Source organism: Symsagittifera roscoffensis, chromosome 2 (assembly GCF_963678635.1).
Source record: "Symsagittifera roscoffensis chromosome 2, txSymRosc1.1, whole genome shotgun sequence".
NCBI lineage: Eukaryota > Metazoa > Xenacoelomorpha > Acoela > Convolutidae > Symsagittifera > Symsagittifera roscoffensis.
Window position 1 is genome coordinate 1,613,864 of NC_087063.1, and position 27,492 is coordinate 1,641,355.

The 27,492-nt window shown below is 39.2% G+C and overlaps 1 protein-coding gene across 1 annotated transcript in view; it reads right to left on the reverse strand.

Annotated features, from left to right (window-relative positions):
- Positions 1–11,280, reverse strand: part of LOC134840111 (uncharacterized) — a 34,937-nt gene extending 23,657 nt beyond the window's left edge. The window contains exons 1-8 of the mRNA XM_063855804.1: positions 11,147–11,280; positions 4,404–4,619; positions 3,872–3,997; positions 3,032–3,168; positions 2,614–2,775; positions 2,253–2,402; positions 1,338–1,508; positions 674–855 (exon numbers count right to left, since the gene is read on the reverse strand). Coding sequence (XP_063711874.1) covers positions 674–855; positions 1,338–1,508; positions 2,253–2,402; positions 2,614–2,775; positions 3,032–3,168; positions 3,872–3,997; positions 4,404–4,602 — 1,127 coding nt within the window. The 5' untranslated portion in view covers positions 4,603–4,619; positions 11,147–11,280. The remainder of the gene's footprint in view (positions 1–673; positions 856–1,337; positions 1,509–2,252; positions 2,403–2,613; positions 2,776–3,031; positions 3,169–3,871; positions 3,998–4,403; positions 4,620–11,146) is intronic.
- Positions 11,281–27,492: the final 16,212 nt, after the last annotated feature.

A 27,492-nucleotide genomic window follows, 5' to 3' on the forward strand; every position in this document is an offset into this window, starting at 1 on the left:
TTTAGCTAATGCAAATTTTTATGCAAATAAAATAAGCCTACTCGCTCGCTTTATTGGCTCGAAATGTGATGAAAAATCAAAAATTTCAAACCGGTTTTTTTCTCGACACAGGGAAATTTTTTTAAAACTTTTTTAAGTGGTTCGAATCACGACTCTAAGGGCTTTGACATGATATATCACTCAACCCAGTCCGATTATTCTTTGTGGTACCCGATTTTGTGTGGAAAACAAAAAAACTAAAAGACATCCGAATTTTTTCAATGGTCGAAACAAAAACAACAAAGCTGGCAATTTAAGACATTCCCTTTTATAGTCTTCAAAATATGATATAGAGCATTCATATTTTAAAAAAATGACTTACCCTTGCTCCCTGTAAATTTAGAAGGAAACTGTTAGAATATTTTTGCTAACTTTTTGCTGACCTTGAACAAAATGGTTTTCGAGCTCTTTTGAAAAACCTCATGGCAAAATATCTTCAGTTGTCATTCTTTGAAGAGTAATTTTTATGTGGTAGGTATACTTCAAAGCAATTTTTTTATTAGTTTCAACTGCGTATTTTTTTAAAAAAAAAATCCTTTTAATTTTAAAAAGCCGAAATATATTCGGTTCTTGTGTTTCTGAAAGCGAACTCTTAGAGTTAAACTTTATTTCTTGTTTATTTCTTGTTTATTACTTGTTTTTGATGATCTGCTCATCACTCATTAACTTGCTTCTGCCCCACCCGTCTTCAACCGTGCTCAGATTCCAGTCGTCCCGCATCCTTTGGCCCTGTTGGGAGGCCACCCCGATGGTCCCCCCTTCCCCTCCCTCCGCTCCCCCACCACAACTCAGCACCATGAAGTGGGTCCCGGTTACCTGAATCGGTGAAACTCGACAAATTATAAGAATTTACCTGTTTTCTACAACTCTACAATTCCAAAAGTTTTAAAATGTGACCCAAATTTGGCTCAAATGACATGAAGATGAAATTTCCATAAAACCTTGCCAATATCATGGTTGGTCTATTTCCTGAATGTTCCATTTGAGTTCTTATATTTTAATTGTTTATTGTTTATTGTTTTCATTTCCGTTCAGAAAGCGCTTTTTTCTCGACATACAACATTTTATATGCAGCAGTGAACTGTTGTTTAATTTATCATAAAAGAATGTATAAAACTTCAGTTGTTTTAATTAGTTAACGATTATTTTAAAATTGTTCCTTCTGTCATTCGAGCCAATTTTTTCTACAAAATAAAAATTGATAAAGTCCTTTAAAAACCATCATACTTGTAAAAAAAACTTAGCTTAACTTAGCTTAATTGCTTGCTACTACAATGTTTTTGCTGTACTTAACTGACCAGTTCACAGTTTCCAAACTGGTCTCCATTCACGAGTTTCAACTTGGCCCCCAGATCCCCCGCGGGACTCCTCCTGTACGTGGCCTCCCAAAGCGCCACTTTGCCACTCGGCAGCTGTTGCGGGAACTGGGCCGCCACCTCGTACTTGGACGACTGAGGGTGCTCCAAGTACTGAAATCGAAAACTCAAGGTTTTAATTGTAAGCTTAAAATAATAATAATAAATTGTTTCCCCAGTGAAGTCACTACAAGAACGGAATTGCAAATTAAGAATTCTTTTACAAAAACGTCACTTAAGAGAGCGCCATAAGGCTAGGTTAAGTTTGTTTCAGGCTTAATCAGTTTAACCTCAGCAAAGCATTGCGACCCGTACACGATTCCTGAAACCAGATGTAGTCCCGTGGAGATTGTTAATCAATTGATTTTGCAATTATGTTCTGGTGTACTTGGCTTTTTTACGTGCTATTCAGTCTTATTTGTGAGATATTGTTAAGCATATAATTATGATTAGAAATTACAAACTAGCCCAAAAAGTGCAGAAAAAGTTTTAGGGTCAAACTTCCTGACAAGCGACTATTCGTAGCAGGGGCGGATCTAGGATTTTATCGTGGGGGGGGGGGGGGGGTTGTATTTTCAAAAAGTTATAAAACTTTTTTAGGTTGACCAAAATTATTTTCCAAGCTCCCCCAAAGCACTAAAAAGATCCTGTTTCATTCACCTGTTAACGATTATCACCTGCTAACAACTGTGTGGAATGCGGTCAAAAAGTAGAAAGCCAATCGGAGTCGAGATAAGATAACAAGCTTAAAAAAACTTCTTTTCTTGGTTCTGATTGGCTCACGACTTGTCTACTTTATGACCTGTTTAATTTTGCTACGTAACCCAAGTGTGGCCTCTTGCTACATCTCGGTCTTACGTTTTCTATTCTGTACTGGAAGCAGAACTTGTCCACTGAAGCATGTGTGCTGTACTCGATCAACTTCTTGTCTCTCTGCAGTTCAGACACCTCGTGATCAATTCTCACTCTCAGTTTAGCCCCAAAAACCACAATATCTTGAGACGACTCCTAAACAGACAAAATCATCCACAATAAGTATATTGCAGCTCCAATTTTCTGGAGCATGTTTTGGCCCTAAAAAAAACGTTTCCTTTTTTGTCAGCGCGCTTACACTCTTACAATTAAAATTGATTGGCGCCGTTAACACTTCTGGAAAAATTTCAGGACTATTAGTCGCCAAAAGGTGCTTGAAGATAATGTGCTACCATGGTGTGCCTACCTTTGCAAGTGTTTCGTCCAGCAGCTCGTGGGGGAGGAAGCTGTAAGCATTGACCCCGTCCCTCGTCACCCAATCAGAGATGTCTTTGTCTGCATGCTTCCTGTGCACCTTCAGAACATTCATCTCCCTGTCGTACACTTTGAACTCCACATTGGCCACTATCTACATAAGCAATAAGCATAAAATAACACCATCATCAAGCAACATCCTTTTCGGACCTTTTTAACTGTATCCTTCTTTTGCAAAAGGGGTAGATTCGTTACTAGGTACAAACTTCTCATATGCTCAACCGTTGATTTATTTCTTTATAGTGGCATAGTTGATGCTAGGTACCCGAGGGGAGATATAGTTAGAGAGATCCTCCTTTCAGATTGCTGAATTTTTCCTGGTTTGGCAATAAACTTGAGTTTGGCTTAACCTTGAGGCCATTTGATCGGAATTGGTCGAAGTTTCTCAGTCGGATGAACAAAGCGAGGTGCTTGTCAGAAGCAGAGACGTTTATATTACACGGCAGGACTCCCCAACTCCACTCAGCATCCGGCGCACCCTCCACGCCTAAAAGTCAGCCCCAATTTTTCACACTATCTGACATTTTGGTGGTAATTAAACCAGCCGACGTATAAACCAGCCACAAAAACGTTAGTGTTATGTAATAGTTATGTAACGATAATGTAACAGTTACGAAAGTTATGCAATTTCCTTCGTATAATGTAACTTTTCGGCTGGCTTATATACTGCGCGCATTTTAAGTTGCTTTATGCTTCGTCTGGTTTATTTACTCTAGAATTTTTTTTGGCCAGCAATGGGCTTCAAAATCTAATATCGGAGGTCGCTGAGCGGCAGGGTACAATAACTAGTTTACAAGAAGACAAAAAGTTCAAATAATTTTCTTATCTTAAAACATAAATTTAACCTTTGAACTACACCAAAAGAGTCTAGGAGCTGTAGCTTATCGAACTTAGGGCTAGTTTGTCAGCAGTGAGACGAAAAGTCTAATTTATCGACAATTTGTAAACGGCAATTGTTGGATCGCTTTAACTAACCCCCCCCCCCTCCCAATTTGCAAAAGGGGGAGATTCGTTACTTGGGACAAGTTTTACATATGCTTAAACGTTGAGTTATTTTTTTATAGGGGTTGGCAATTTATTACTACAGGTACCCTAGAGGGGGAGGGTGGAGAAATAGTTACAGAGATCCGCGACTACTTGTAACACTTAGAAAAGTGATCAATTTTGCATGGCGTGGTCGCGATACTCGCCTGACATGGTTCGGAAGAAGGGGGCCAGGAATCCGAGGCCTTTGGGTAGGTGCCGGATGTTGGAGAACTGCTCTATGGTCCAGAGGTACTCGTACTCACGGTAGAAAGCACTGGCTTCCTTGGAAGCTGTCAAAAATGAAGAATGCCAGAGATACAAAATTTAAACAATTAAGATATATTCAACCTATGTGAGTTATCAATCTGAGCGCATTACCTTAAGCGGAGAAGAATAAAACAAGATTGAACATCTTTTTACAATTAGCTCTGAAAGAAGTTATCTGATAATTTAGCAAATAACACAACTTTTCCGAAATATTCAAAAATGTTACATAAAAATAAGAAATGATATGTAGCATAAGAGTTCGTTAAAAAACAATCGCTCAAAAACCGAGCTTTTTTAAAGAACAGAACTGTTCAAAAACTGCTTAAACCGCTCACTTAGATCAAAATTTTGAGCGTCGTTTTTTTAATACAACTCAAACCGTTCGAAATTGATTTTAAACTTGGGGTGTGAAAATGCTTCCCGAGTTACCTTCAGGCGCTTCATGGTCGTTAATTTCGGCGACCGAACTCATCAGCGCATCTTTCTTTCCGCTCTTCACACACTTGTCACAGATGAGCATGAGATGGTCTTTCAAAGAGGGCTCGGCCGCCAATGCAGCCGCCATTTTGTCAGACAGGGACACTTCAGCCCCGCAGCCGATGATGCACGCTATGCTGGTGGACACCATACTTATGATGTCAGTGACTGAAAGAAAAACATGCGTCACTTATTTTCATCTCTCTGTTTTGCAGCTCTGGTGAAGCCATTTGAAACGAAAAACAAGACAACTCATATCAGGGCAAAGCATCGAATGCTCCAATTGCCATTCAGAGATGATGAAAAAATGTTGGTTTTTAAATGTTCAAAAAAAATTTAAAAATTGACCTTCTTTTCATTTGTTTTTTTTTTAATACCACATTATGTAATTTAAAAAATAATAATTATGCATGTTAACCCAATAATGCGAAAAATTCAACAATGATTTAACTTGGCTCTTGTAGTTTATTGACAAACTATGTCAAGCGAATGAAAATACGACATTTTTAAAGAGTTCTTTGTGGGTTATCAACAGCTAATTATCTCAGATAATGTTTAAAGTTCTCGTAAAAATTGATAGTTAAAAAAAATTGTCTAAAAAAAGATAGACTCGCCCCTTTCTTCAATTTCGGAACAAAAAAGGATAAATATTTTTCTATGCTTGAAATGTTTTGTGCTGAAGATATTTCAATACTATGGATTGGAGTATCTCGAATGGTTTTCACAGTCATTTTTTTAAAAAGTTTTGGATCATTGAATTGGATTCTTGTTGTGTAAAAAATCAATTTTCAGACAATGTATATTAACTGCAATTTCTGTAGCATATTAATGAATCTGAACCAATATAACTGAAAAAATATGAGGTTTTGACTGTATAAAACCGAAGAGTGTATACAACGTAAGTTTGCCCATATCAGAGCGCAGCTCTAGATTTAGGGAATGCTTGTCAAAGCCCTTTCGCTCTCTATTAACGACACCACAGAGTGGTGCCTTGGGTAGTGAATGCAGCGGGGCTACCAAGGTTCAGTACGGTTTATAATTCGGAAAAAATTAAATTGGTGGCAAATATTCTGTACTGTGTTATGTTGCTTGCCCCCTTTTCTTTGTCACTGCTCTTACTGCTGTATCGTTTGCACTCGGAACCGCAAGAATTTCTTATAGTAACTAGTTTCCGATAATTATAAGTCTATAATTATCATCGAACTAACGATGATAACCGACCTTTTTCTGGCTTTGTAATAGCGCTCAGCCTTAACGTAGCCTGCAGATAAATTTTTCTTTAAGTTTTTGTTTTAATTTTAATTTTGATTAATAGTTAAGATCGTCCCTACAATTCCTTACTTTTACTTTGGTATTCTTCCGCTAAGTTCTAACCGGAATTCCCCTGGCGACACTAGTTTTGAATTTCAAATTAATTATAGTTGTCTTCAACTAAATGGCGCATACATCAAGTCCATTTTTATCTTTTAACCAAGTTAAGATTATTGAACAACTTCCCAAGGACTTCATTCAATTATCCCGCTAGTGGTCCGACCTTCTAGAATTAGGCCTCCTCTCTTTCAAATGTAACTTCCGCATTTCAAGCTTTTAAAATTCCCATCTATACTTTTTTCTATCTTGAGTTTCTAGCTGCCAGAAGAGATTAGTTTGTTTGTTAGGGAACTTGTTGCCACCTCAGTGGAGCTTAAAATGGATACCATACAGTCATACCCTTTATAAGCCATATTATTGATAAACCTATATACTATATGAAGTCAACTATTAATTAACTACACACCTATACACTCAAATTATTGACGCGTTCCTGGGGTACCACTTTTTCTGTAGTCTAATTGATTTTCAGTCAAAAGCTCAGCTATCATAGCTAAGTTCAATCCAATAATTGCCTAGTATCCTATCCAATAATTGCCTAGTCTCCTCTATTTCAATTCATTACTTCAACGTTATGGCTCCGCAGCTACATTTCTTTAGCTTCTGTTAATTCTGGGGTCTTCTATACACTTTTGGGTCCTAACACCTAAAGATGTTCTAACACCTAACACCTTTTGGGTCCTAACACCAAAAGATTATCCAAAAGTCACCCGGAGTCACCACGGGTCAATCTTGGTTATTCGTGGTGAGCATCTTATGGGGGTTCTATCTATCAAGTTTCATCCATGTACCTACAGTACTTCCCAATTTAATCCGTTTTTAAGGTCCACTTTCAAATTTTCCGGGAAACGGCTATTAGCATCGTAAAGAGTCGTAGTAGGAATTTTATTGTCTTTTTTCGGGATAGTCTTTAAGGTCTACCTCCGTAAACACATATAACTTTGGTCATTTATTGCGTGAATTGCCTATTTCTTGGGAAATGAGAGTTTTTCGCAAGTGCTATTATTTTTACCGTCCGATGATTTGAACCTGCAAACAAAGTTTCGGGTTTGATCCAACCATACCCAAGCGACGCGAAAGTTACTCTTTTGAAATCGACAACCTAACCGTGTGGAAGCGTTTCTTGTTCTTTTTTTGTTGAGAAATTATCGTCCGTCGAAGTCCAGGACGTTGCCGTTTTTTGCAAAATTTTTACCTCTATTTTGGATAAATATGACAAGAACTGTGTCAGTTTCGGACTTAATTTGCATTGTATAAGTTTCAAAAAATACTTGTTGGTTTGAGCGTCCAAATAAAATATCGACAATCTCGTATTCTACTGTAATGTAACCGTGGTTTATTAGCGCTTTTAATCCCATATTATAACTTCGAAGTCCACATTTTGATTATTCTGATTTTAAACTAGGGCTAGTAATCACTCCACTGAGCTTATAAAATAGCGTAGCACACAATTTCATCCCTATAGAAACATTAGGCAATGCTATCTAAGACGAATCTGCAGTTAGTAGAGTTTACATTGTCTCCAACTCTGCAGATGTCATAGAGATTTCGACTGCCTTTTAACATAATCGAATTAAAGGTCTCAGACTTTTTAACCGATGTTCCCCTCAGATGCTCTGCTAAGTAGAAAAGAAATACTTGACCATTTACTTTCTAATATGACCCAAAATTGCTTTACATATGACCCAAAACTACAATATAGGTTCTCAACCTGCCTCTTTGTTAAAAAAGTATTCTACAACCGTTCAAGCGCAATCAAGGAAACATTATATACGCATTCTGGTTTTCTACAAGCCCTGCAGTCAATTTTAATTGTTCCAACTTTGGAACGAAATGACGCAAAATTTGAGCTTGGCTTGAAGTTCTTTTTAGCTTCAGTCATTTTCCGATTTTTCAACTAAGGATTATCGGAAATTTCGAAAACCAATGCCAAAGATATTGTTGTCCTAGTCTTTAAATCATTAGGATAGTGCAACCAAAAAAATTTCAAGACTTTGTTCATGATTTGGCCAATTCGAGATAAGTAACATACAACCCATTATTTTCGGAATGCACATCTTGCAAGCAAATTATCTTTAAAGAAATTGAGTAAAAAATATGAATTAATCTTGTTTTTGTGAAAAATTAATCCAAAAAAATAAGAATGATGCCGTTTCTCGCAAGATTTGCATTCCATTCGCAAGGAAAGGCAAAATTTTGCATTCTGCTAAAAACTTTCAGAACTAATTTTTGCAGCGCTCCTTGAATTTTTTTTTCAAGCAGATACTGAGCAAAAACTCATACGTTGCTTGATTATGCTTCCCCAATGGCAAACGCTTGCAAAACTAAGCTGAACAAACGCTTAGAAAAGCATTTTTTGAAAGTTGTTATTAATCATAACATATTTTTTTATGTTTTTAAAGAAACGGAATTTCAGCAAAAGACTTGCAGATAAAATTGCAAGATTTGCATTCTCCACAAGACCCATACAAAAAAGTAAAACTCAAAGTTTATAGAGATTCTTGTTGATTCAGTTTTTTCCGTATATTCCACCTATAAAAACCTTTGATAGCATAGAAATATTTTGATTTAACATTACGAGGCCAAATTTTGCACTGGATTGGCGCTCAATTTGGTGTCCGTATGTTCCTGGATTCCAGAGACAAATGTTTAAACTTGACAAAATTTTGCCGGACCCATCAAAGGAAATTCAAGAACAAAAGAAAATCAAATAGAGCGTCCTTATTGCCGAATCAGCTTACAATGCACAAAAAGCACAGTTTGGCCTCGTAATGAAATTTTATCTTGCTGAACGTAAATCTTGCAAGATAAAAATACATGAAAAAATTTGCAGTCTAAGTACACTGGGAAATATAGTCCTTAATTTGATGAATAAGCCTTGAAATAAATCATTTCAAAACGAGTTGAAGCCACTTGTGATTATCAAACGCTGAAACATAAAATAAGAGTTGACATAGCATAGCGTCTATAGTAATTTAAAAAACTGAACAAGACTGCTCGTATCAAGGCGAAGCCCTGAATGTTCCGACTGCCTTTTAAGGTTTATGGAGCAGTAATCACATTAAAAAATTCAATGAAATAAAACAAAATCAAAAAAAATTTCTAAAATTTGAAATTTTTTAAGAAAAACATCCCCCCACACGCAATACAAAGTACAAAAAGATAGATTTCGCTCCTTGTAACAAACCAATTATTGTAAATAAGCTTTTTTTAAACCAATTTGGAACGATTTCTAAGACGGATTAACTCTCCGCTTACGCGTTAATAGCGCGAAATATATCGCGCGTTAATTGTCCCAAATTGGCCAAAATGGCAATCTTTAAATCCCCGTAACCTTACAAAAAATGATCATAGGTGAAATATCTTTTCAAATTTGAGCTCAAGACAACATTACCTTTCGATTGATGTAAAAAAAATTTCGTCAAAAATGGCTATTTAAAAAGTCGAAATTTGTCTGAAGAAAAAAAAACCCACCCCGAGCACAAATATTCCGTTACTTTCGTATCGAAAGTCGGAACAAAAAGCCAGTTTCGTCATTATTTATGGAAACTTGAACATTTTTCAGTAAAATTGAAAACTAGTTCATAGACATTAAAGGATATTCAGAATGTTCAATGATTGAATCTTATAAGAGCAGTTTGTTCTGAATATTTGGCGCTAATTTGTTTTTACAGAGGGCCCGAGCACTAACAAATACTTCATAGTGAGTTATCATTTTATATGGAACGGTTACTTTAAATTTTTGTGCTCAATCTATCTAAAGACTAACAAAGATGATTTGAGCATCATTAAAAGTGGGCTCATTGCTTTTATAGGTTAATTTTAGTCTCTGAAAGCGTTCAATGGAAACATTGTCTTCGCTCGTTAGCCGGCGCATGCTTTTTTGAATACTCTCAAGCCCTAGCTGTCAAAGTTTTTTGCGCCACCCATGTGATTTTTGGTTCAAAAAATCTGTTTTTGGTTTTTTTATATAATTTTTTTACTGCTCTAATGCGTTTATTTGTCCCTTTAAATCAATGATTATATGTACCGACTTTTTCTGGGTTGGTGAAATACACCAACTGAAACATTTGGCGTCCAACTCGGACCAGAATCGCACACCCCTTCCTTGCGTTTTGTCTTCGACATATCTTATTAACCCCCACCCCCTCCCAAGTAGACCAAGTTAAGATCCCCCCAGCATTCAATTTAAACTATATTTGCTGAGCGCTGCGAGTAAAATGTTCTGATTGGCTGAAAGTTTAAACTCAGAACCAAGTTAACATACTTACCCGTAAACGGCTTTCGGGGGGGGGGGGAGGAGGGGGAGGGAGGATGTTAATTTAGTCCATAAAGTAAGTTGGACATTTCCCTCACCTTTAGTTGATATTCCGAACAACAGTAATCAAATAAACGCAGAGAGTTTACGAGGTTTATTAGGTATATATGCCAAATGAATTTGACGATATTATTTCGTCAACCCCAGGCAAACAAAAGACACTCTGAAAGCCACGCAGTTCAACGTTTATCGCCTGGTTCCTGGTTTACCAACATAACTTGGTATCGTGACGTCTCACTTTATAGTATCATTATGTATAATTTTTGTAGTGGACCATTATGTAGAATTTTTAGTAAATAGCCCACAAATTTGTTCAAACTTGGGTATAACTGTATACAAAAATAGAGGATCCCGATATCAGTCATGCACCGACCTATAATGGATGAAACTGAAGACTGATTACAAATCCAGACACGACCGGAAAAGTTTTTAAAAAGTACTTTAAACAGACTCAACCGGAATGAAAACCCAAAAATGATACCCAATTACAATCTGCAGAGTTGTACTTGATCGATACTTTACTATATGAAATATAAAGTAGATACTATGTTTGATGGAGCAATAATGATAGTCTCAAAACATGATCTAAATTTCATTTAGAGCGCAGTTATAGATTCAATTGAAGCTGAAATAAAGGGCACTGAATCAAAAGTTTAGTCCATAGCTCCTGCTTACTGACTTCATCCTACAAAAGTGACTCAAGCAAAAAATCAAAAGAATGTTCCTAATATGTACATAGAAGTATTTTAAATTATATAACTTTTAACTAAAAAAACCTTTCATCATTTAAAGCTTCAAAGGAAAAACGTAGCATTTAGTTTTTTGAACATACAAACAACTTTTATTGCTACTTTTAATCCAAAAAAATATTTAAGAAATTTTTTAACTCACAAATTTAGGTAACTCCCTTTTTATGAAAAAATTTGGGAACATTTTTTTCAAATTCAATATTCGACTTCTCGGGCCTGAACTATTTGAACTGTTCTTAAAATAGCGGTCGACTTACCAGGCTCTTTAATAGAATAAAGCAAGGCCGTAAAACACCCTGTGTTTTTCTCAATGAAAATTGATTTATGGAGGTTTACTGACCGCCGAATGGAATTTACTCCAGCGCTATCAGTCAAAATTGTAACAGTTGCTGTAATGTATAAATGGTTAGAAATGGTAGGAAATATTGCAGCTATAGCTAACTCCTGAAATTTGGTGAAAGCTGAACTGTGGTCTTATACCATGCTAACGGTAGAGAAAAGAATACACTCAGTCTAATATTTCCTCTCTCGTTCTCTTTTTTTTCGTTAGCATTGGGGAAAGATTTTCCATTTTGCATGGGGAATACAGCTATGACATGGGTTAACGTTTCCTTTGCACCTCGTTAATGAATGTTTGCCCAGTTGGAAAATCCGACACATTGTCTTCAAAGTCACACACTCGTTTATTTTTCAGACACAAGAAATGGTTGCTTTGATAAACGGGCAAAAGCAACAGAGTTTAATTTTGAGCTAAGAGTTTTAACTCAAACCAAAAAAGAATGACAACAAGGATAACGGGTTACTGTGCAAGTAGCGCAGTAGTACAGAATGTTCAGACCATAGTTTTAAAAGTTCGAAAAAAGTTTTTCAAATTAGTGTCGTTTTTTCTGCGTGGCGTGATAAAAGGATCTGAACGAAAAACTAGAACTTAGTCATAGCCGACAGTCAGAGTACAAAACAAAAAAAATACTAGAAAAACGAAAAAAATCGAAAAAAATTCAAAAAATGTTCAATTGTTTTTGATGTTTCGATTATTTTCATGATAAATTTTCATGATAAATTCAAAAGTTTTTGATTCCTAAGAGGGCACTGAAAATTTCAAAAATTGACGTTTTTTGCGTAAAATTGAAATTTTAGTGCTTAAATTAAGTTTAAATAGGCGAATGTGAAACTGCTCAATCTCTCGAAATTCGACGAAAAATCAAACATTTCGAACCGGTTTTCTCAACTCTGGCGAAAACTTTTTGGACGAACTAGATTGTTGTTCAAAGCACGACTTAAAGGGCTTTAATATGATATATCATTTGACCCTTTCCGATGATTATTTGTGGAACCTGGTTTTGCTTGAAAAAAAAAATAAAAAAAAAACTAAAACAATCGATTACAAAAAACTCCCAATTTTCAATAATCGGAACATCTGAAGTATATGCGGCATAGGACAGACTTCCTACCTATTTCAGCCCTTTCAAAAAGACTTAGACTCCTTAAGAAAGTCATATTTTTTCAACTCACAATAATTTGAGAAAAAAAATACAGCGGAAAACTTTGTGAAAATTTTTCTTTGGTAATTTTTCAGCAAAAATTGATTTTCTTTTGATTATATTTTTCCAAAGAATTACCAAGGATAGTATCTTTGATTTTTTTACACAGCAACATGCTCCTCGAATACGTTTTGAAACAGGTAAAAACAATCTGGTCAAAAAACGTAAATTACTAGTTTTATTTTTCTTGATGGTGAAAGGAAACACGCATTAGACACTCGTGGCGAATTATCCAGCATCCAATAACTGAATTTTAGAGAGCATCACATAACTGGGCATCGCATAATGAACTTTAATTTTCTAAATTTTCCTACTTTCATCGTTTTTCAATATTTCATTAACCAAGGGCTATTCAAGAACAGTGAAAGGTCAGTCGGAACATCGGAGCAGCATTGTTGTCTTCCCTTCAATTGCTTCGGCCACTACAAAACTCTGCCAGATGCATAGTAACTGGCTCTCACTGTTTGTTCCACAAATTTACTCATTGTTTCAAATTACTGTTTGAAATAACTATGAAAAAATTAATGCATTTTTTGACATAAAAACTCTCGACCCAGGGCAAAGCCCTGATAAAATGTTCTAAATGTTATAACAGCAGAAAAATTTAAACTACAGCAAATAACAAAAACTGCTCTTTTCTCCACTTCATAAGACATTAATATGCACCAAGTTAATTGAGGAAATTTAACTAAGAACCTAATCAAGCACTTGAACATGTAAAATTATCGTATCTTAGAAAACTTAATCCGGCGGATTATGGATTTAATAAACTGCTATAAACGACAATGTACAAAATTTAAGTACAGGGTAACTTAGCTGGTATACAAAAGATACAAAGAGCGTAAGTGGTTTTGAAAGCAATTATGAGATTTTAATACAACGGCTTGTACAAATATGAGTTGTAGGTAAACAAACAATTGGCTGAAAAGTCTAAAGTTTAGAGTATAACAACCACCCTTTGAAATTGAAAACGGTTTATGTCGGGCATCGATGAAACATAATAAAGCTTTATATCTAGAACAAGTTTGGTAACAAAAAAAGTGAGAATTCAATATTAAGTTTTAGTTTCAGTTTTGTCACTGCTGACAAATTTCTAGTTCAAATTTCTCTAACAATTTCGACTTTCTCATCGTAATCTTCGATGGCCATTCATAGGGATCGATCTGCTGAAGAGGGAGAATAAAGTAGTATGGCTAAATCATCCATAGGATTTGAACAAGCTGAAGTCGGTTGTGACTCGTTTGGGCCTTTAAGATCTAGAAGAATTGGGTTAGCAGCCGATCCTGATGTTTCGTCGAATTGATCCATAATATCTTTTTAATAACTTTTACCATAAAATTTCGGCGGAACCACGTCTTGGCTTGACTGACGTAAGAACGTTTCGTTACCGGGGTTTGTAGTCGACGCTTTTTCTATTGGGGCCTCGTTGATGAGTCGAGGATCTCATAAATCGGGAAGTTTACTGAGGGTTTTTCTGGTCGTGATGAATCGCTCCCATCCGGCGGGTTAGTAGGAACTTCGAATCATGAGTGGAATTCAAGTTAGGTGCCGATGTGATTTCCTAAAACTCGGCTGGAATGATGCTTATTGGGCATTCTGGCAATACTGGTTCGGTTGATTGGTCGTCTAAATTTTCATCTTTTGTGTTACTATAGGTGGTTTGAGGGTGAGCGGTAGATTGATCGTACTTCAAATAGTTAATGCTACTGAAAACAATCCATTCTCTAACCATATCCATACCGGGAAAACCTCCGGCTATCCATTCTCAGTTACTAATATCGGAAGTATCTGAAGGAATGATCATAGATTCATCGGAGACTAGGTAACCTGGTTGAACATTGGTTTTTTGGAACGAGGAGGTTGTCTTCTTGAGGGATGATTTGAGGAGCTAGAAACCCTTGTCCTGGTGTTTTTGTCCGACTTGGCCATCTTGATCTTCGGGCTAGGTCTTCTAGACACGAATGCCTTTTGTGGTTGGAACAATTTGCACTTAATTCAATATCTTGTTTTAAAAAAACGGGAATGACATGTTTCCTCTAAAAGATTGAAGATTCGGTTTTTGGTAAAATAACATCTGATTCTGATGATTTTTCTGCCGGATAAGGATTTTGAAGCGTTAAAATTTTTATGGTTCAATTCTTTGTCAATTTTTTGATGCTCTTTTTGGTTTTTTGAAGGATGTTACCCTTAAATGGACTCTGAAGTGGTATATTGACGAAGAGGGCTGTGAGGGAGAGAGATAACTCGACTCCTATCCCTTTTCCGGAGGCGATTGGTTTTTCTTGGGCATCACGGTGTCCTCGTAGCCATACTCAACTCTATTATTGGATTTCCAGTCTAAGGTGCATTCCTTGCTAGTATTGATTTCCCTTTGTCTAAACTTTTATTGGATAATTCACATGAAACAAGTTGTTTCCAGAGGGTGTTTGCCTTTCTTTTGAAGTGTTTTTTGAATGGAGAGCGTTTAATTTTTGACTGAAATGACGTTAGGAGGTTTCAAATAATTTTCAAGACAGCGTCTTGTAATGTAAGCTTTTGAAGTTACTGTGCCATTGCTAGTAGTTGAATTTTTACAGAACGTACAAGCTTTTCGACTAATCCGTTAGAACGGTGATCATATACTGTACAGAAAATTAATCAAATGTTATTAGAGTCACAAAATAATCTTGGAGAATGTCTATACCTGTTTTTGTTGAGGTAGATGCAGCAGTTTGATCCGAAAGGAGTTTCAAAAATCTATCGATACACATCGAGATGTACTTGCTTGTTCCCCACTTAGATCTAATTTATTTTCTTCGTTAGGTTCTGACAAAGAGGGTATTTTGCTCATTTGTGAGTTTGGGCTTACGTTCCTGAAGTTCATACCCATTTTAGTGCACTCTGAACAGTTTATGCTTTGGAAGTAAATTTTTCTATCTAATTGAGGCCAACAGATGTAGTGGGCCAAGTATTTCATTCCAAATTGACCAGGATTGGCGTCATTTAACTTTTTCATCATAGCTTTTCTGAGTTTAATGGGAATACCGAGTTTTCCGTCCATATATAAAAATCCGTCGGATCCGTGAAGGTCGCTCACAAAATGATGGAAATATGGAGAATTTAAATTCATCATGTCAACTTTGTTTTGAAATGCTTCAACGATAGGGCTCAAAAATGGGTCGTCTCCAGTTAGGAGATCTAACAGTTTGTGTTAATTATAGTGTCTAAGTGCGAAGGACGTTCAGGCAAATTCAAAGTTTCACGGTTATTGTTTACAAGTTTTTTGTGCTCGGATCGGATAACAGCGGAAACTCTGGGGAATCTTGAATACCTGAAAAGGACGCATTAATTACATTCTAATAATTTGCCATAAACACAAACTTTACAATTATTCTATCTAAAGAGAAATTATTTAGGTGAAGACTAGGAAACAAAAACAAATAAAAATGCAGATTTTCTTAAAAGAAATTTTTATATAATTATTGTCTCAGTTACTCGAAGTACAAAGTTCAGTTGGTTTGTTTTGTAAGCTAAAAGTTGGAAGAGTTGAGCTAATAAGTTTTAGAAATGAGCTTAATAAGTAGTTACGTATTCTAACGTAATCGGAATTGAACCAAGCGCATTGCAGTACTGCTTATGATTATCCGAAGGATAAGTCGCTCTTTCAATTTTGTTAATGGTGTCCACGACAAACTCTTCATCGTAATGTGATGGGGCTTAACGCTTTTCCAGACGGAATTCGAGAGCTTAGGTCGGTGAATCCCAAGTCTTTTCCTGCCAAGTGTTTAAATGTAAAGTTAAATGGTAAAAAACAATCAAACCGTCTATTTATTCTGCTGTGGTCAGTATATTCCCCTGGTTTGTTGAAGGGGCAGAAAGGAGGGTTCTATGATCTGTAACAACTTCGAACTCTGATTCGTAAAGTTAGTTTTAATTGTTTTCTACCGCAAAAAAACTCCTATAATTTCCAATTCATTGATGAAGAAATCCGATTCGTGTGGTTTTAGAAATCTTTACTTCTAGCCGTTCCCGTGGACCTGTTTTGTAGTCACGTTTAAAAATTGTAGTCACGTTTAAAACATAATCATAATCGCTGTCGCTCTGTCGCTCTGTCCGGTTTTTGACCATGCCTTGATTACTCCACAGCATTTTCTGTTCACGATAATCTCATCCAGTTAATCTGAGGATAATTAAAATCTGTAATTTGGGTATCTAAAATATTTACATAGTCTGGTGAAATGGCCTTTGTATTTACATGATGTACAGGTTGTATTCTTTGCCGGAAAAATTGCAGGGATGCATTTAGAGAATTTACCGCCGCATTTCAAGCAGGTATTATTACGCTCAATATTGAAAGCTGGTTTTCTTTTGACGTTAAAAAGATAAAAGATTTATTAAAAGATGATCCGCTGGATTTAAAAATGTTTTTTATCTTCATATTGTTGTTTTTCCCCTTTTCGTCTATCAATATAACGTTTAGTGCCTCCAGAGGTGGTGGTGTTTCTGTCAAAAACTTTCACTGCAAATCTGAAATTCTCATTCTGTTGATGAAAATATTTCTTATTCATTAATCCTCTCCGTCACAGTTTTTTTTGCTATTTTAGCTAAGGCCCCCTTAAAATAGCTCCAATTTTTCACATTTGCGTTGTTCACTGTTTAAAAATTTGTGCCTTTCGAATGCGACATTTTTTTTTCTAACGAACACCGTTGACAGATTTTGCCGAAATTCTTTGAAGGAGATTTGAAGATTTTTCAATCTTGTGAAATTAAATTTTGTTCGAATATCTTTTTTCCTTCTTTCTTCGTTTCCGAAGGCTAATAGATGATTGAGCGAAGAGTCGTCTTCGTAGATACTGTTGCCATTGAACCGCTTAATTTCTGACCTCAATGATGTCTTTCCTTCGTCGTGATATCGCTTCTGTTCTCGGATTTTTTCCTCGAGTTGTGCTGTTCTCTGGTTTTCCGATTCGGTTTTCCATCGGATCCTTGAGTGCTGTTGACTGTGGGTGGTATTGTCTGGTCGGATTGAGTAGAAGTTCGATGTCTACGTTCTCCTTCGCGATTATAGCTAGATGAAAACGATTGCTCCACTCTTCCCAAGGGATTGGTGGATTCACCGTATGGTTGTGCCAAAATGGAGGTATTCCTCTAGGTTAGATTCGTTATTGAGTGCGGCATAAAAAGGTAAAGGTTACTTGGATACAGCTAATTCAATTTATATACAAATAAAAGGTTAAGATGATAAGAAGTGAATTAACCTGAAAGTTAAAACATTAAGAATTGAGAGAGCGTTATCTCCGCCGGAGAAAATGAATGTGTCAGAGTCATATCATAAAGGCCTGTTAAATCAGTTAAGCCAAAGTAAGCTAAGTACATGCAATCCATCTAGATTTGCCTACCAAAATAACATTATTGAGCTTTCGACTCTTTTAATCAGAAAAAAGTGATTTTATCGTTTCTTGCTACTGCTGCCTCACGACAAGTTTTTCAACAGAAAATGATGTCCTGAAATATTTAGAAAATTAAATATTTTCTTCATGAAAAGTAAGGCTCTTCTTCTTCTTACCTTATATAATTTCTCCTATTTCATAGAAAACGAGGGAGAAAATTGTGCTCGTGGGTATTTGAAAGATCTGCTCGGGTCGGCGTGCTTGAGGTGCTGAAAGACAATTTCTAGTCAAGAAAGTATAGATAATTGAAATTTTTTTGTCTGTGATCAGTTTTTGCAAAATTACAAGGGTTGGAAAGTTGTCAGTTTGGCCAGTTTGTAATTTTCCTTGAGAAATAATAAGACTTAAGTTGTAAATTGAACCGGCTTAGAAATCTCTCCAGATGGGGCTTAAAATAAATCAACTTCTTTTTACGCAAGGGGTACATTTTTCCCAAAAACCAAAACATCTCAGCTTTCACGTTTGTTTTTGATATATGCACTAATTTTTTACCAAAATTACATCCTCCACAATGTCAGCTATAATTTGTCTCATTTAATGATATTTTTCTCATGTAATGAAGAATTGTTTGGAAGAACTAATTGTTTCAACTAGGAATATTTGCAGCTCATTAAAGTTTATGGAAATGTTGTAAGAACAAGGCACCAATTAACCAATAAACTGGCAGCTTTCAAACCCTCGTAAAATTAATTTCTATTTGAAAAAAATTTTGTCAGTCAGAAATCTGATTACTTTTGAGCCCAAAATTTCAATGTAAATTAGATAGTGTCAGGTACTGTAGAATTGGTGATTCTACTGTAGTACATACTATAGTAACCTGAGCGTAAGATTGATTCGTCACTAAGTAGTCTAGTACAGAAAACAAAGGGTAAAGTTCGAAATAGTTCAATCTTCGAAGATATCGTCCCTCCTTTTCCAGAAAATGAAATTTGACATATTTTAGTTAAGGGGAGCTTAAGTTTGGAAACCCAGACCCCTCAGACCCCCACTTCCGGTTTTATGCCCAAAGTAAGCAAACCCACCCCTAACTTCCAGAAATCGTTTCTCGGCCTCCAATGAATGCAGGGAGCTGACCCTTGGAGGGATGATAGGTAGTGGCAAGTTACATCTCGTATTATAAGTTGAGCCAAATCCAGCGGTTGGATCGGAAGCTATTAGCACTTGGAAAAACACCCCCTTAGACCGGAAATAGGCAATTTACGCGAAATAATAAGCGAGGGCATATCGATTTTATTGCGGCAAGGGACATAAGATACGAACCCCAAAAAAAGACCCATTTTGAAAGAAAACTCTCCGGTGACTCCTTCCGGTGTTAATAGCCTTTTCCCGTAAAAAGTCATAATGGACCTTAAAATGGGATAACTTTGGAAATATTGATGGGATATGAATGAAACTTGGTAGTTAGGACTCCTATGGGATTCTAAACCCAAACATGGAAGCTTGACCCCGGTTGACCCTGGGTGACCATAAGTTGACCTTTTGGCTTTTTGACCCCAAACTTGCATAGAAAACCCTTAGATTAACACCGGAAAGTGGCGTATTTACCAACCCAACCCCTGGAAATGAGAATGGGTCACCTTGCTAAAAATTGGGAGGAAAACTTATATATTGGGAACTAGAGCAGAAGTTGATAGAGATATAGATTTTACATTGCGTCCTTGGAGTAGAGGATTTAATTTAAAGTGGACTTGGTAAACATTGGGTTCAATTTAGCTTGGCGAATGCGCTATTAATAGAATATCATTCAGGGTAAAAGAAAAGTAGTCCCAGAGGAAATTGGTAGTAATAGAGGCATAGCATGAGAATTAAGTTTTCTGAATAGTATGAGTGGACGGGAAATCTGCTTGGCTCTCCGGAGGTGACTTTTTGGTTTAATTTGACCCCTAATAGAACAACTACGTTCCCCTGATAGCTAGAAGGTCGGGATTAGAATAGAGTACAGATAGAAATTTTAGATACCTGAAATGAGTCAGCTACCCATGAAAAGGGCCTCCCCCTACCCTTGGGAGTTCGGATCGTTAACGGGATAATTAAAATAAAGGCCTTGGGAATAAAGACTGAGTAAATATAGCATGGTTTGGAGGTTGAGTTGAACTCGAGGGCTGAAGTTCACAGAGTTCAGGAATGACATTTGTTTGCTTGGTCAAATTGTGACAGCTACCGCATACCGGGTATCTAATAAGTGTGAAAAGGTTGATAAAAGAAACCGAAGATGGCACGTGGCAGAGTTGACAGGAGGAGGGATATAGTCTTGAAACATGTGCGAACGGGTGATTTAGGTGGATGTGAGGACTGATAGGGAATGGCGTGACTTAACTAAAACTAAGTGTAAAGAAAGATAAGGAATTGGAGGGTAAAGGAGAGCCTGTAAGAGTCAGAAGAATTATTGCGAGCGAATCGATTAGTTGGTTCTCAGTTAATTAGAGAACAGTTTGGTCTACAAGCTAATGTAGTCGCTTGATTCTCAAAGTATAGTGAGAACGAGTTGGAAGACTTGTTCATGTGAATATAGGTTAGTTAGTGAATGTTAGTTAGGCTATCTAGAGGATAGCGGAATCATTGTTGAACGATTGATATTGAAAGAAGTTCTCGAGGAGAACGTTAGTTAGTAGTAAGGTGTTAAAAGAACTGCAGGAGGCAGTTGGTTTAAATAATAGTAATCGCGAACCCCTTTCTTTAACTGAATGACTAATTTATTTTTTGGCCAATTATAGGTTTCTCTGTATTTGGTTATATTCATTTCTTAATTCATTCTTTTTATTGGAATTGTTGTTGCGATCGATTATTGATTGACGGGTGAGATACAGTCGGAGGAGCACAAATCACGGGGCGAGTAGCATAGTACAGTACAGAGCAGCCAACCACCAAATCAACCCTTTTGGGATTGTAAACAGTACTGGGAACCGGTTGCCCCGCTGATCTCAGTACAAAAGGGGAACATATTGCGGCGGTGTGAAATAGCGAGCAAGTTCGGCCTGGAGATATTGTGAATTTCCCCACGTTTACAAGTACAATGTAGTTTAAATAGAAATTGTGTTGTGAAAAACATTTAAACGAGTATTTGATTTTAGTCTGAGAAAAATGAACCCCAGCTTAAATACTTCGTCACTTCTTAGAGAAATGGAGCAGAAACGAATGGTACACAGCTCAAGTGTTAGGGGTTGATTCAGCAGCTCTGTCGCCAACTCGCTCCTTTGGTTCGGAGACAGTACGCTGACTGCCGAGACTCAACAGATACGGACGGAGCAGACGAGATTGCAGACGCACACTGACCAGAGGCTGGATCAAATGATGAAGGCTCAGAACAACCTGGCGAAGCAGATTGATGTCCAGAGTTCGAGGTACGATGAGGTGAGATTGCAGATGCAGATGCAGGAATCACGTCAAAACGATCTGGCGGCTCAAATGATGGCCCAGATGCAGAATTTAACGATAATGATAGGTAGGTTTGTTGATCTTTGCAACCCCAAGCCAGATAGTCACACCCCACGGGGAGAGAATCAGCAACAAGACTTTGCGAACCCAAATGGGCGACAGAGTGGAAACAACCCATGGACCCAGGGTGGTTGTTTTAATTGTGGACAGGTAGGCCACAATGCAAAAGGATGTCCTCAAAGAAGCGCGAACTATTTAAACTACCAAGGGCCGGGACAGTAGGCGAGTTCGAAGGAGGAATTGTCCCGGCCGAATTTAAGAAACAGCAGGCGGAAAGGCGAACGCAAGCTATTGGGAATCGGTTGCCCCGCTGACCTCAGTACAAAAGGGGAACATATTGCGGCGGTGTAAAATAGCGAGCAAGTTCGGCCTTGAGATATTGTGAATTCCCCCACGTTTACAGTGGCGCTCCTGGGTGGGCGCTATTCTGGATTGTAGCTGCAACGACGATTTGTGCGGTGGGATTACGAGGGCGAGAAGAACGAACCAACGATCGACGAAACAATTGCGATGGCGATGAACGATCAAGACAGACAGCTGATTGCAGAGGCTGCAGTGGCAGCGGCCAATGCTCTCGATCGACAACAGGGAGTGTTCGGATTTGGTACGATACGACCAGATCGGTTTCCCTCGAGCAGTTATCAGAACTGGCGAGACTGGAGGAAACACTTTGCCTGGATAGCAGACGCCAATCGATGGGACGATGAGCAGGCCAGGATGGTGCTGCCGACTTGTCTGACAGGCTGGGCATTGAATGAGTTCACGAGTATGCCAGCTCACTTTCGAGAAGAAGTTGACGAGTTCGAGGAACCGACGCTAGGCAGAATGCTCGCGGAACTCGATCAGAGGATGATGCCATTTCAGACACGATCAGCTGCGAGGGCTGAATTCAAGAACCTCATGCAGGAGGAAGGCGAGGGCTTGAGAGACTTTGCAAGACAAGTGCGATCCTTGGGTGAAGTTGCAAATACAAACCTGGGAGCTCAAGCCCGAGAAGACATGAACCGCGAACAGTTCACTGATGGATTGTGTGATTTCGAGCTTCAGGAATTGCTTCTGCGAGAAGACCTCGAGAATTTCAACCAGGCGGTGGCCCGAGCACAGGCTCTAGATATGGCACGCAAAACAGTCAGGATGAAGAGTCGGAGACGGCCAAATCACGTTCGGTCGATGCACCATGTTCAAGACCTGACGACTGTGGCTGGCGGAGACAGTACGCTGACTGCCGAGACTCAACAGATACGGACGGAGCTGACGAAATTGCAGACGCACACTGACCAGAGGCTGGACCAAATGATGAAGGCTCAGAACAACCTGGCGAAGCAGATTGATGTCCAGAGTTCGAGGTACGATGAGGTGAGATTGCAGATGCAGATGCAGGAATCACGTCAAAACGGTCTGGCGGCTCAAATTATGGCCCAGATGCATAACTTAACGACAATGATAGGTAGGTTTGTTGATCTTTGTAATCCCAAGCCAGATAGTCACACCCCACGGGGAGAGAATCAGCAACACCACTTTGCGAACCCAAATGGGCGACAGAGTGGAAACAAACCATGGACCCAGGGGTGGTTGTTTTAATTGTGGACAGGTGGGCCACAATGCAAAAGGATGTCCCCAAAGAAGCGCGAACCATTTAAACTACCAAGGGCCGGGACAGTAGGCGAGTTCGAAGGAGGATTTGTCCCGGCCGAATTTGAGAAACAGCAGGCGGAAAGGCGAACGCAAGCTACAGGAATTCAGTCTTTTGCGCGTTACGATACGAATGCAAATAATAATGGAGAAGGGCAGAGCGAGAAGATATTGGAGCAGGAACAAGTTCTGTGGATATTGGAACGAGTACCAAGGATCAGAGAGAACGACCCAAAGTTGAAAACGAAAGAGAATTTGCGGACGCGCATCGAGCGTGTTGGGATCAGTTATGATGTCAGCTATCCATGCGGAGGAGTCCTTAATGCTTGCGTAGGCGGAACCCATGTTGAGGTGCTGCTTGATACGGGAGCCACCACCGACCTCATAAGGACAGATATTGCGCGGAGAATGGTTGACGCATCGACGATGGAACGCTACGTAGGTCGACCGGAGACAGCAGACGGACAAATAATGGCGGTCGACGGAGTTGTCAGAACTCGCTTCAAGTTGGGCGACATTGCCGAAGAAACCGAAGCGCTTGTTGTCCCGAAACTGAAAGCCGAGATGGTCCTAAGACTACGATGGATGAAACAGTATCAGTGCTCTTTGGTGTTTAGTCGCGGAGAAGATTTCTTGTGGACGGGGACAAGAGAAGGTTCAAAGGTATCCATACGGCACTTGACTCATAGGCTTTCTCCGGAACTGATGCCCTCTCTGCCACATGAACCGGGCGGACAGATTAAAGGCAATCATCTTCCAAGATCAGACATAAGGAAGAGGTTGATTGCGAGGATAATAGCGGCAGTGGAGTCTCCCGACGAAATCTTGGAAGGGTGGCCGACGAATTATGACGATCACAGCATAAATGTGGTTCAAGAAACGAAAGTGGAGGAATATGAAATGTACGGGTGCCCAAAGCCTGTTTTATTAGATGAAGCTTTGAGACGAACTCGTGGAGGAGGCCGGACAGAGAGAGTTGCAGTGGTGAAAGAGACAGAGGTGGACGAAGTAGTCGACAGCGACGCGATTCGATGAGAACGAACAAACGAAGAGGTGGCGACAATGCAGGAAGAAGACGAAGCGATTGCACGAGTATTCTACTGGGCAGGAACAGCAGACGAGATGAGCGATATGTCTTCATTGGGAACGAAACTTATTCCGAAGGAGCAGGCAATTCAGTACGGACCTGAGGCATTGGCGTACTGGTCGAGGTGGGATGAAGTGAATATTCGGGGAGGAATACTTTACAAGAAATGGTTCCAGAGAGATGGGTCAAAGCCGACACTTTTGACGGTGGTTCCAGCAGCAGGACGAAAGGAAATCCCCGGACAGTTTGATTCAATGGAGACCAGAGGAGGACAGCTTGGAACCGAGAAGATGTTGGCGAAGATACGGCGACGATACTGGTGGCCGACGATGAGGACGGATGTCGAAAGAAAAGTCCAGTGGTGCTTAAGCCAAGCAGCACAGAGTGCCAGTGGAAAAAGGAAGCGAGCTGCGGTTCAGGCCCCATTTGATCCCGGAATCAGATTCAGTACGATGGCAGTGGACATATTGGGTCCAATGACGATGGCGACGAGTAGCAGAGCGAAACATGTGCTTGTTTTGACGGATCTTTTCACAATGTATGCGATTGCAGTCCCTCTTGTATCAACAGATGCATCAGACGTGGCTCAAGCAATTGTGGAACATTGGGTACTGAAGTTTGGAGCTCCCAATGCTTTGCGTACGGGCCAGGGAAAAATCTTTGGCAGTAAACTGATCAAGGAGATGTGCCGACTCTTGGGAATTGATGTAAGCCCGACTTTGCCAGACAAACCCGAAAGTAGAGAGCTGACAGGTCAATATAACGATAAGATGACGAAGGTGATTTCAAAGTACTGTGCGGAGAACCCAAAGACGTGAGATACGATGTTGCCGTATTTGAGTTTTGTGTACAACACGACTATTCATTGGACGACGGGAGCGACGCCATTCAGTCATGGTCAGGAGTGCCATTACCCCATTGACCTGTTCTACGCGAAACCTCACGACGAAGTGCTGACGAAGGATCATATTGCAGAGGAACTAGATGAGCTCTTCCGAGATGCTCATAGAAGTGCCAGAGAAATCCTTGGGACGGATCAACGACGACAGGAGGATCAGAACTGGAAGAAAGTTCATGGAGAAACATACGCAGCTGGAGATAAAATCTAGGTGTGGGCGAAGGAAAAATTCAAGTCGAGGAAGCATTTTGATCCATGGGAAGGTCCTTATGTGGTGATGGCCAAGCTGTCCGAAGTCAGGTACAAGATGGCAAAGGAGTCAGCTCCAAGCAAAGTCAAGTTCTTGCACTTCACCATGCTGAAGCGATTCAAAGAAGAGACGGCACAGTCAGATGAGGCTACTAGCAGCAAGCGACCGACACCATATCGGTCGGTTAATTTCTGCTGCGATGACCCGGAGATATATTATGAAGATGAGTTGTTAAGGGTGAACAAAGGGGAGGGTTTTAGTCATGACCCAGGCCCGCGAGATGTAACTGTTAGATTGTTGCCTGTGAGAAATCGAGCTATCGAACCACAATTCAATCCACCCGGGAGAAATGTGCGAGTTCGGGCGATGCCTGAACACTTCGCTGATCCACCACGAATGATGCGGGAAGTGGCTAGAAGGGAAGAAGATGCGATTGAGGCATACAATACGACGGAGCTGGAGGCCAGAAGGGAAGAGGAGCCAGCGAATCTACCCTGTGAGGCGGAAGACAGACCACCTGGCGAGGTGATGGCTGCCGAACCGGTGATGGAAATTGGAACAGCAGATGATAGCGGTCGACCAACTCGAGTAAGGAGACCACCTGTACGGCTTGGAATCGACGAGTTTCTGAGTTAACACTTACATTAAAAGACTGTCTCTTTTTCTCTCATTAGTTGGTGCTTAGTTACATTGAGTGCAATCCCACCTGAAGTGTTGTGCAGAAGATTGATAGCGATGATTATGAATGTGAAAGGGTTGGATCGTACCATGAAAATTACTTCAGTTACAACCCATTTAGGTTACTCTTTGTGCTATATCATTGTTTATTTAACGGGGACTAACTGTTGGGTCCGCGATATTCTAAGGGTAAAACTTTAAAGGGAGGGGAAACGACTAAGTGTTAGGGAGCACGGCGAAGCGAAGAGTTATGTAATTTATCATTAGGCCTTGTTAGGAGTTACTTTTAGCATTATTCGGGAGAATAGTAGACTAGAAGGGAAGACTGTACACTTGGTGATTCTACTGTAGTACATGCTATAGTAACCTGAGCGTAAGATTGATTCGTCATTAAGTTAAGTAGTACAGAAAACAAAGGGTAAAGTTCGAAATAGTTCAATCTTCGAAGATATCGTCCCTCCTATTCCAGAAAATAAAACGTGACAAAATCCGCGAACCCCCCCAAATCGGAACTAAGAAAGCTAATGTTATGATATTCAGGGGAGCGATAATAGAGATGATTTGACCCGGGCATGCAAAAATCGGGACCCCTCAGACCCTTGGGGGGCACGTGATAACGGTTCCCGGAAGTGTAAATGAACCTATCAGAACTCGGTAACTAGCGGCGGTGTTGGGCTCAAATTCTAGTATGTTGCAGGCCTAGTTGAGGGTAGCTTAATTTTGGAAACCCAGACCCTCTTACCCCCACTTCGGGTTTTATGCTCAAAATAAGCAAACCCACCCCTAAGTTCCGGAAATCGTTTCTCGACTTCCAATGAATGCAAGGAGCTGACTCTTGGAGGGATGATAGGTAGTGGCAAGTTACATCTTGTATTATAAGTTGAGCCAAATCCAGCGGTTGGATCGGAAGCTATTAGCACTTGGAAAAACACCCCCTTAGACTGGAAATAGGCAATTTACGCGAAATAATGATTGAGAGCATATCGATATTATTGCAGTAATGGACATAAGATACGGACCTCGAAAAAAGACCCATTGTAAGTGAAAACTCTCCGGTTACTCCTTCCGGTGTTAATAGCCTTTTCCCGGAAAAATTGATATTGGACCTTAAAATGGGATAACTTTGGAACTATTGATGGGATATGAATGAAACTTGGTAGTTAGGACCCCTATGGGATTCTAAACCCAAATATGGAAGCTTGACCCCGGTTGACCCCTGGGTGACCTTAAATTGACTTTTTTTGCTTTTTGACCCCAAACTTGCATGGAAAACCCTTAGATTAACACCGGAAAGTGGCGTGTTTACCAACCCAACCCCTGGAAATGAGAATGTGTCACCTTGCTAAAAATTGGGAGGAAAACTTATATATTGGGAACTAGAGCAGAAGCTGATAGAGATATAGATTTTACATTGCAACCTTGTAGTAGAGGATTTAATTTAAAGTGGACTTGGTAAACATTGGGTTCAATTTAGCTTGGCGAATGCTCTATTAATAGAATATCAGTCAGGGTAATAGAAAAGTAGTCCCACATGAAATTGGTAGTAATAGAGGCATATCATGTGAGTTAAGTTTCCTAAATAGTATGAGTGGACGGGAAATCTACTTGGCTCTCCGGAGGTGACTTTTTGGTTTAATTTCACCCCTAATAGAC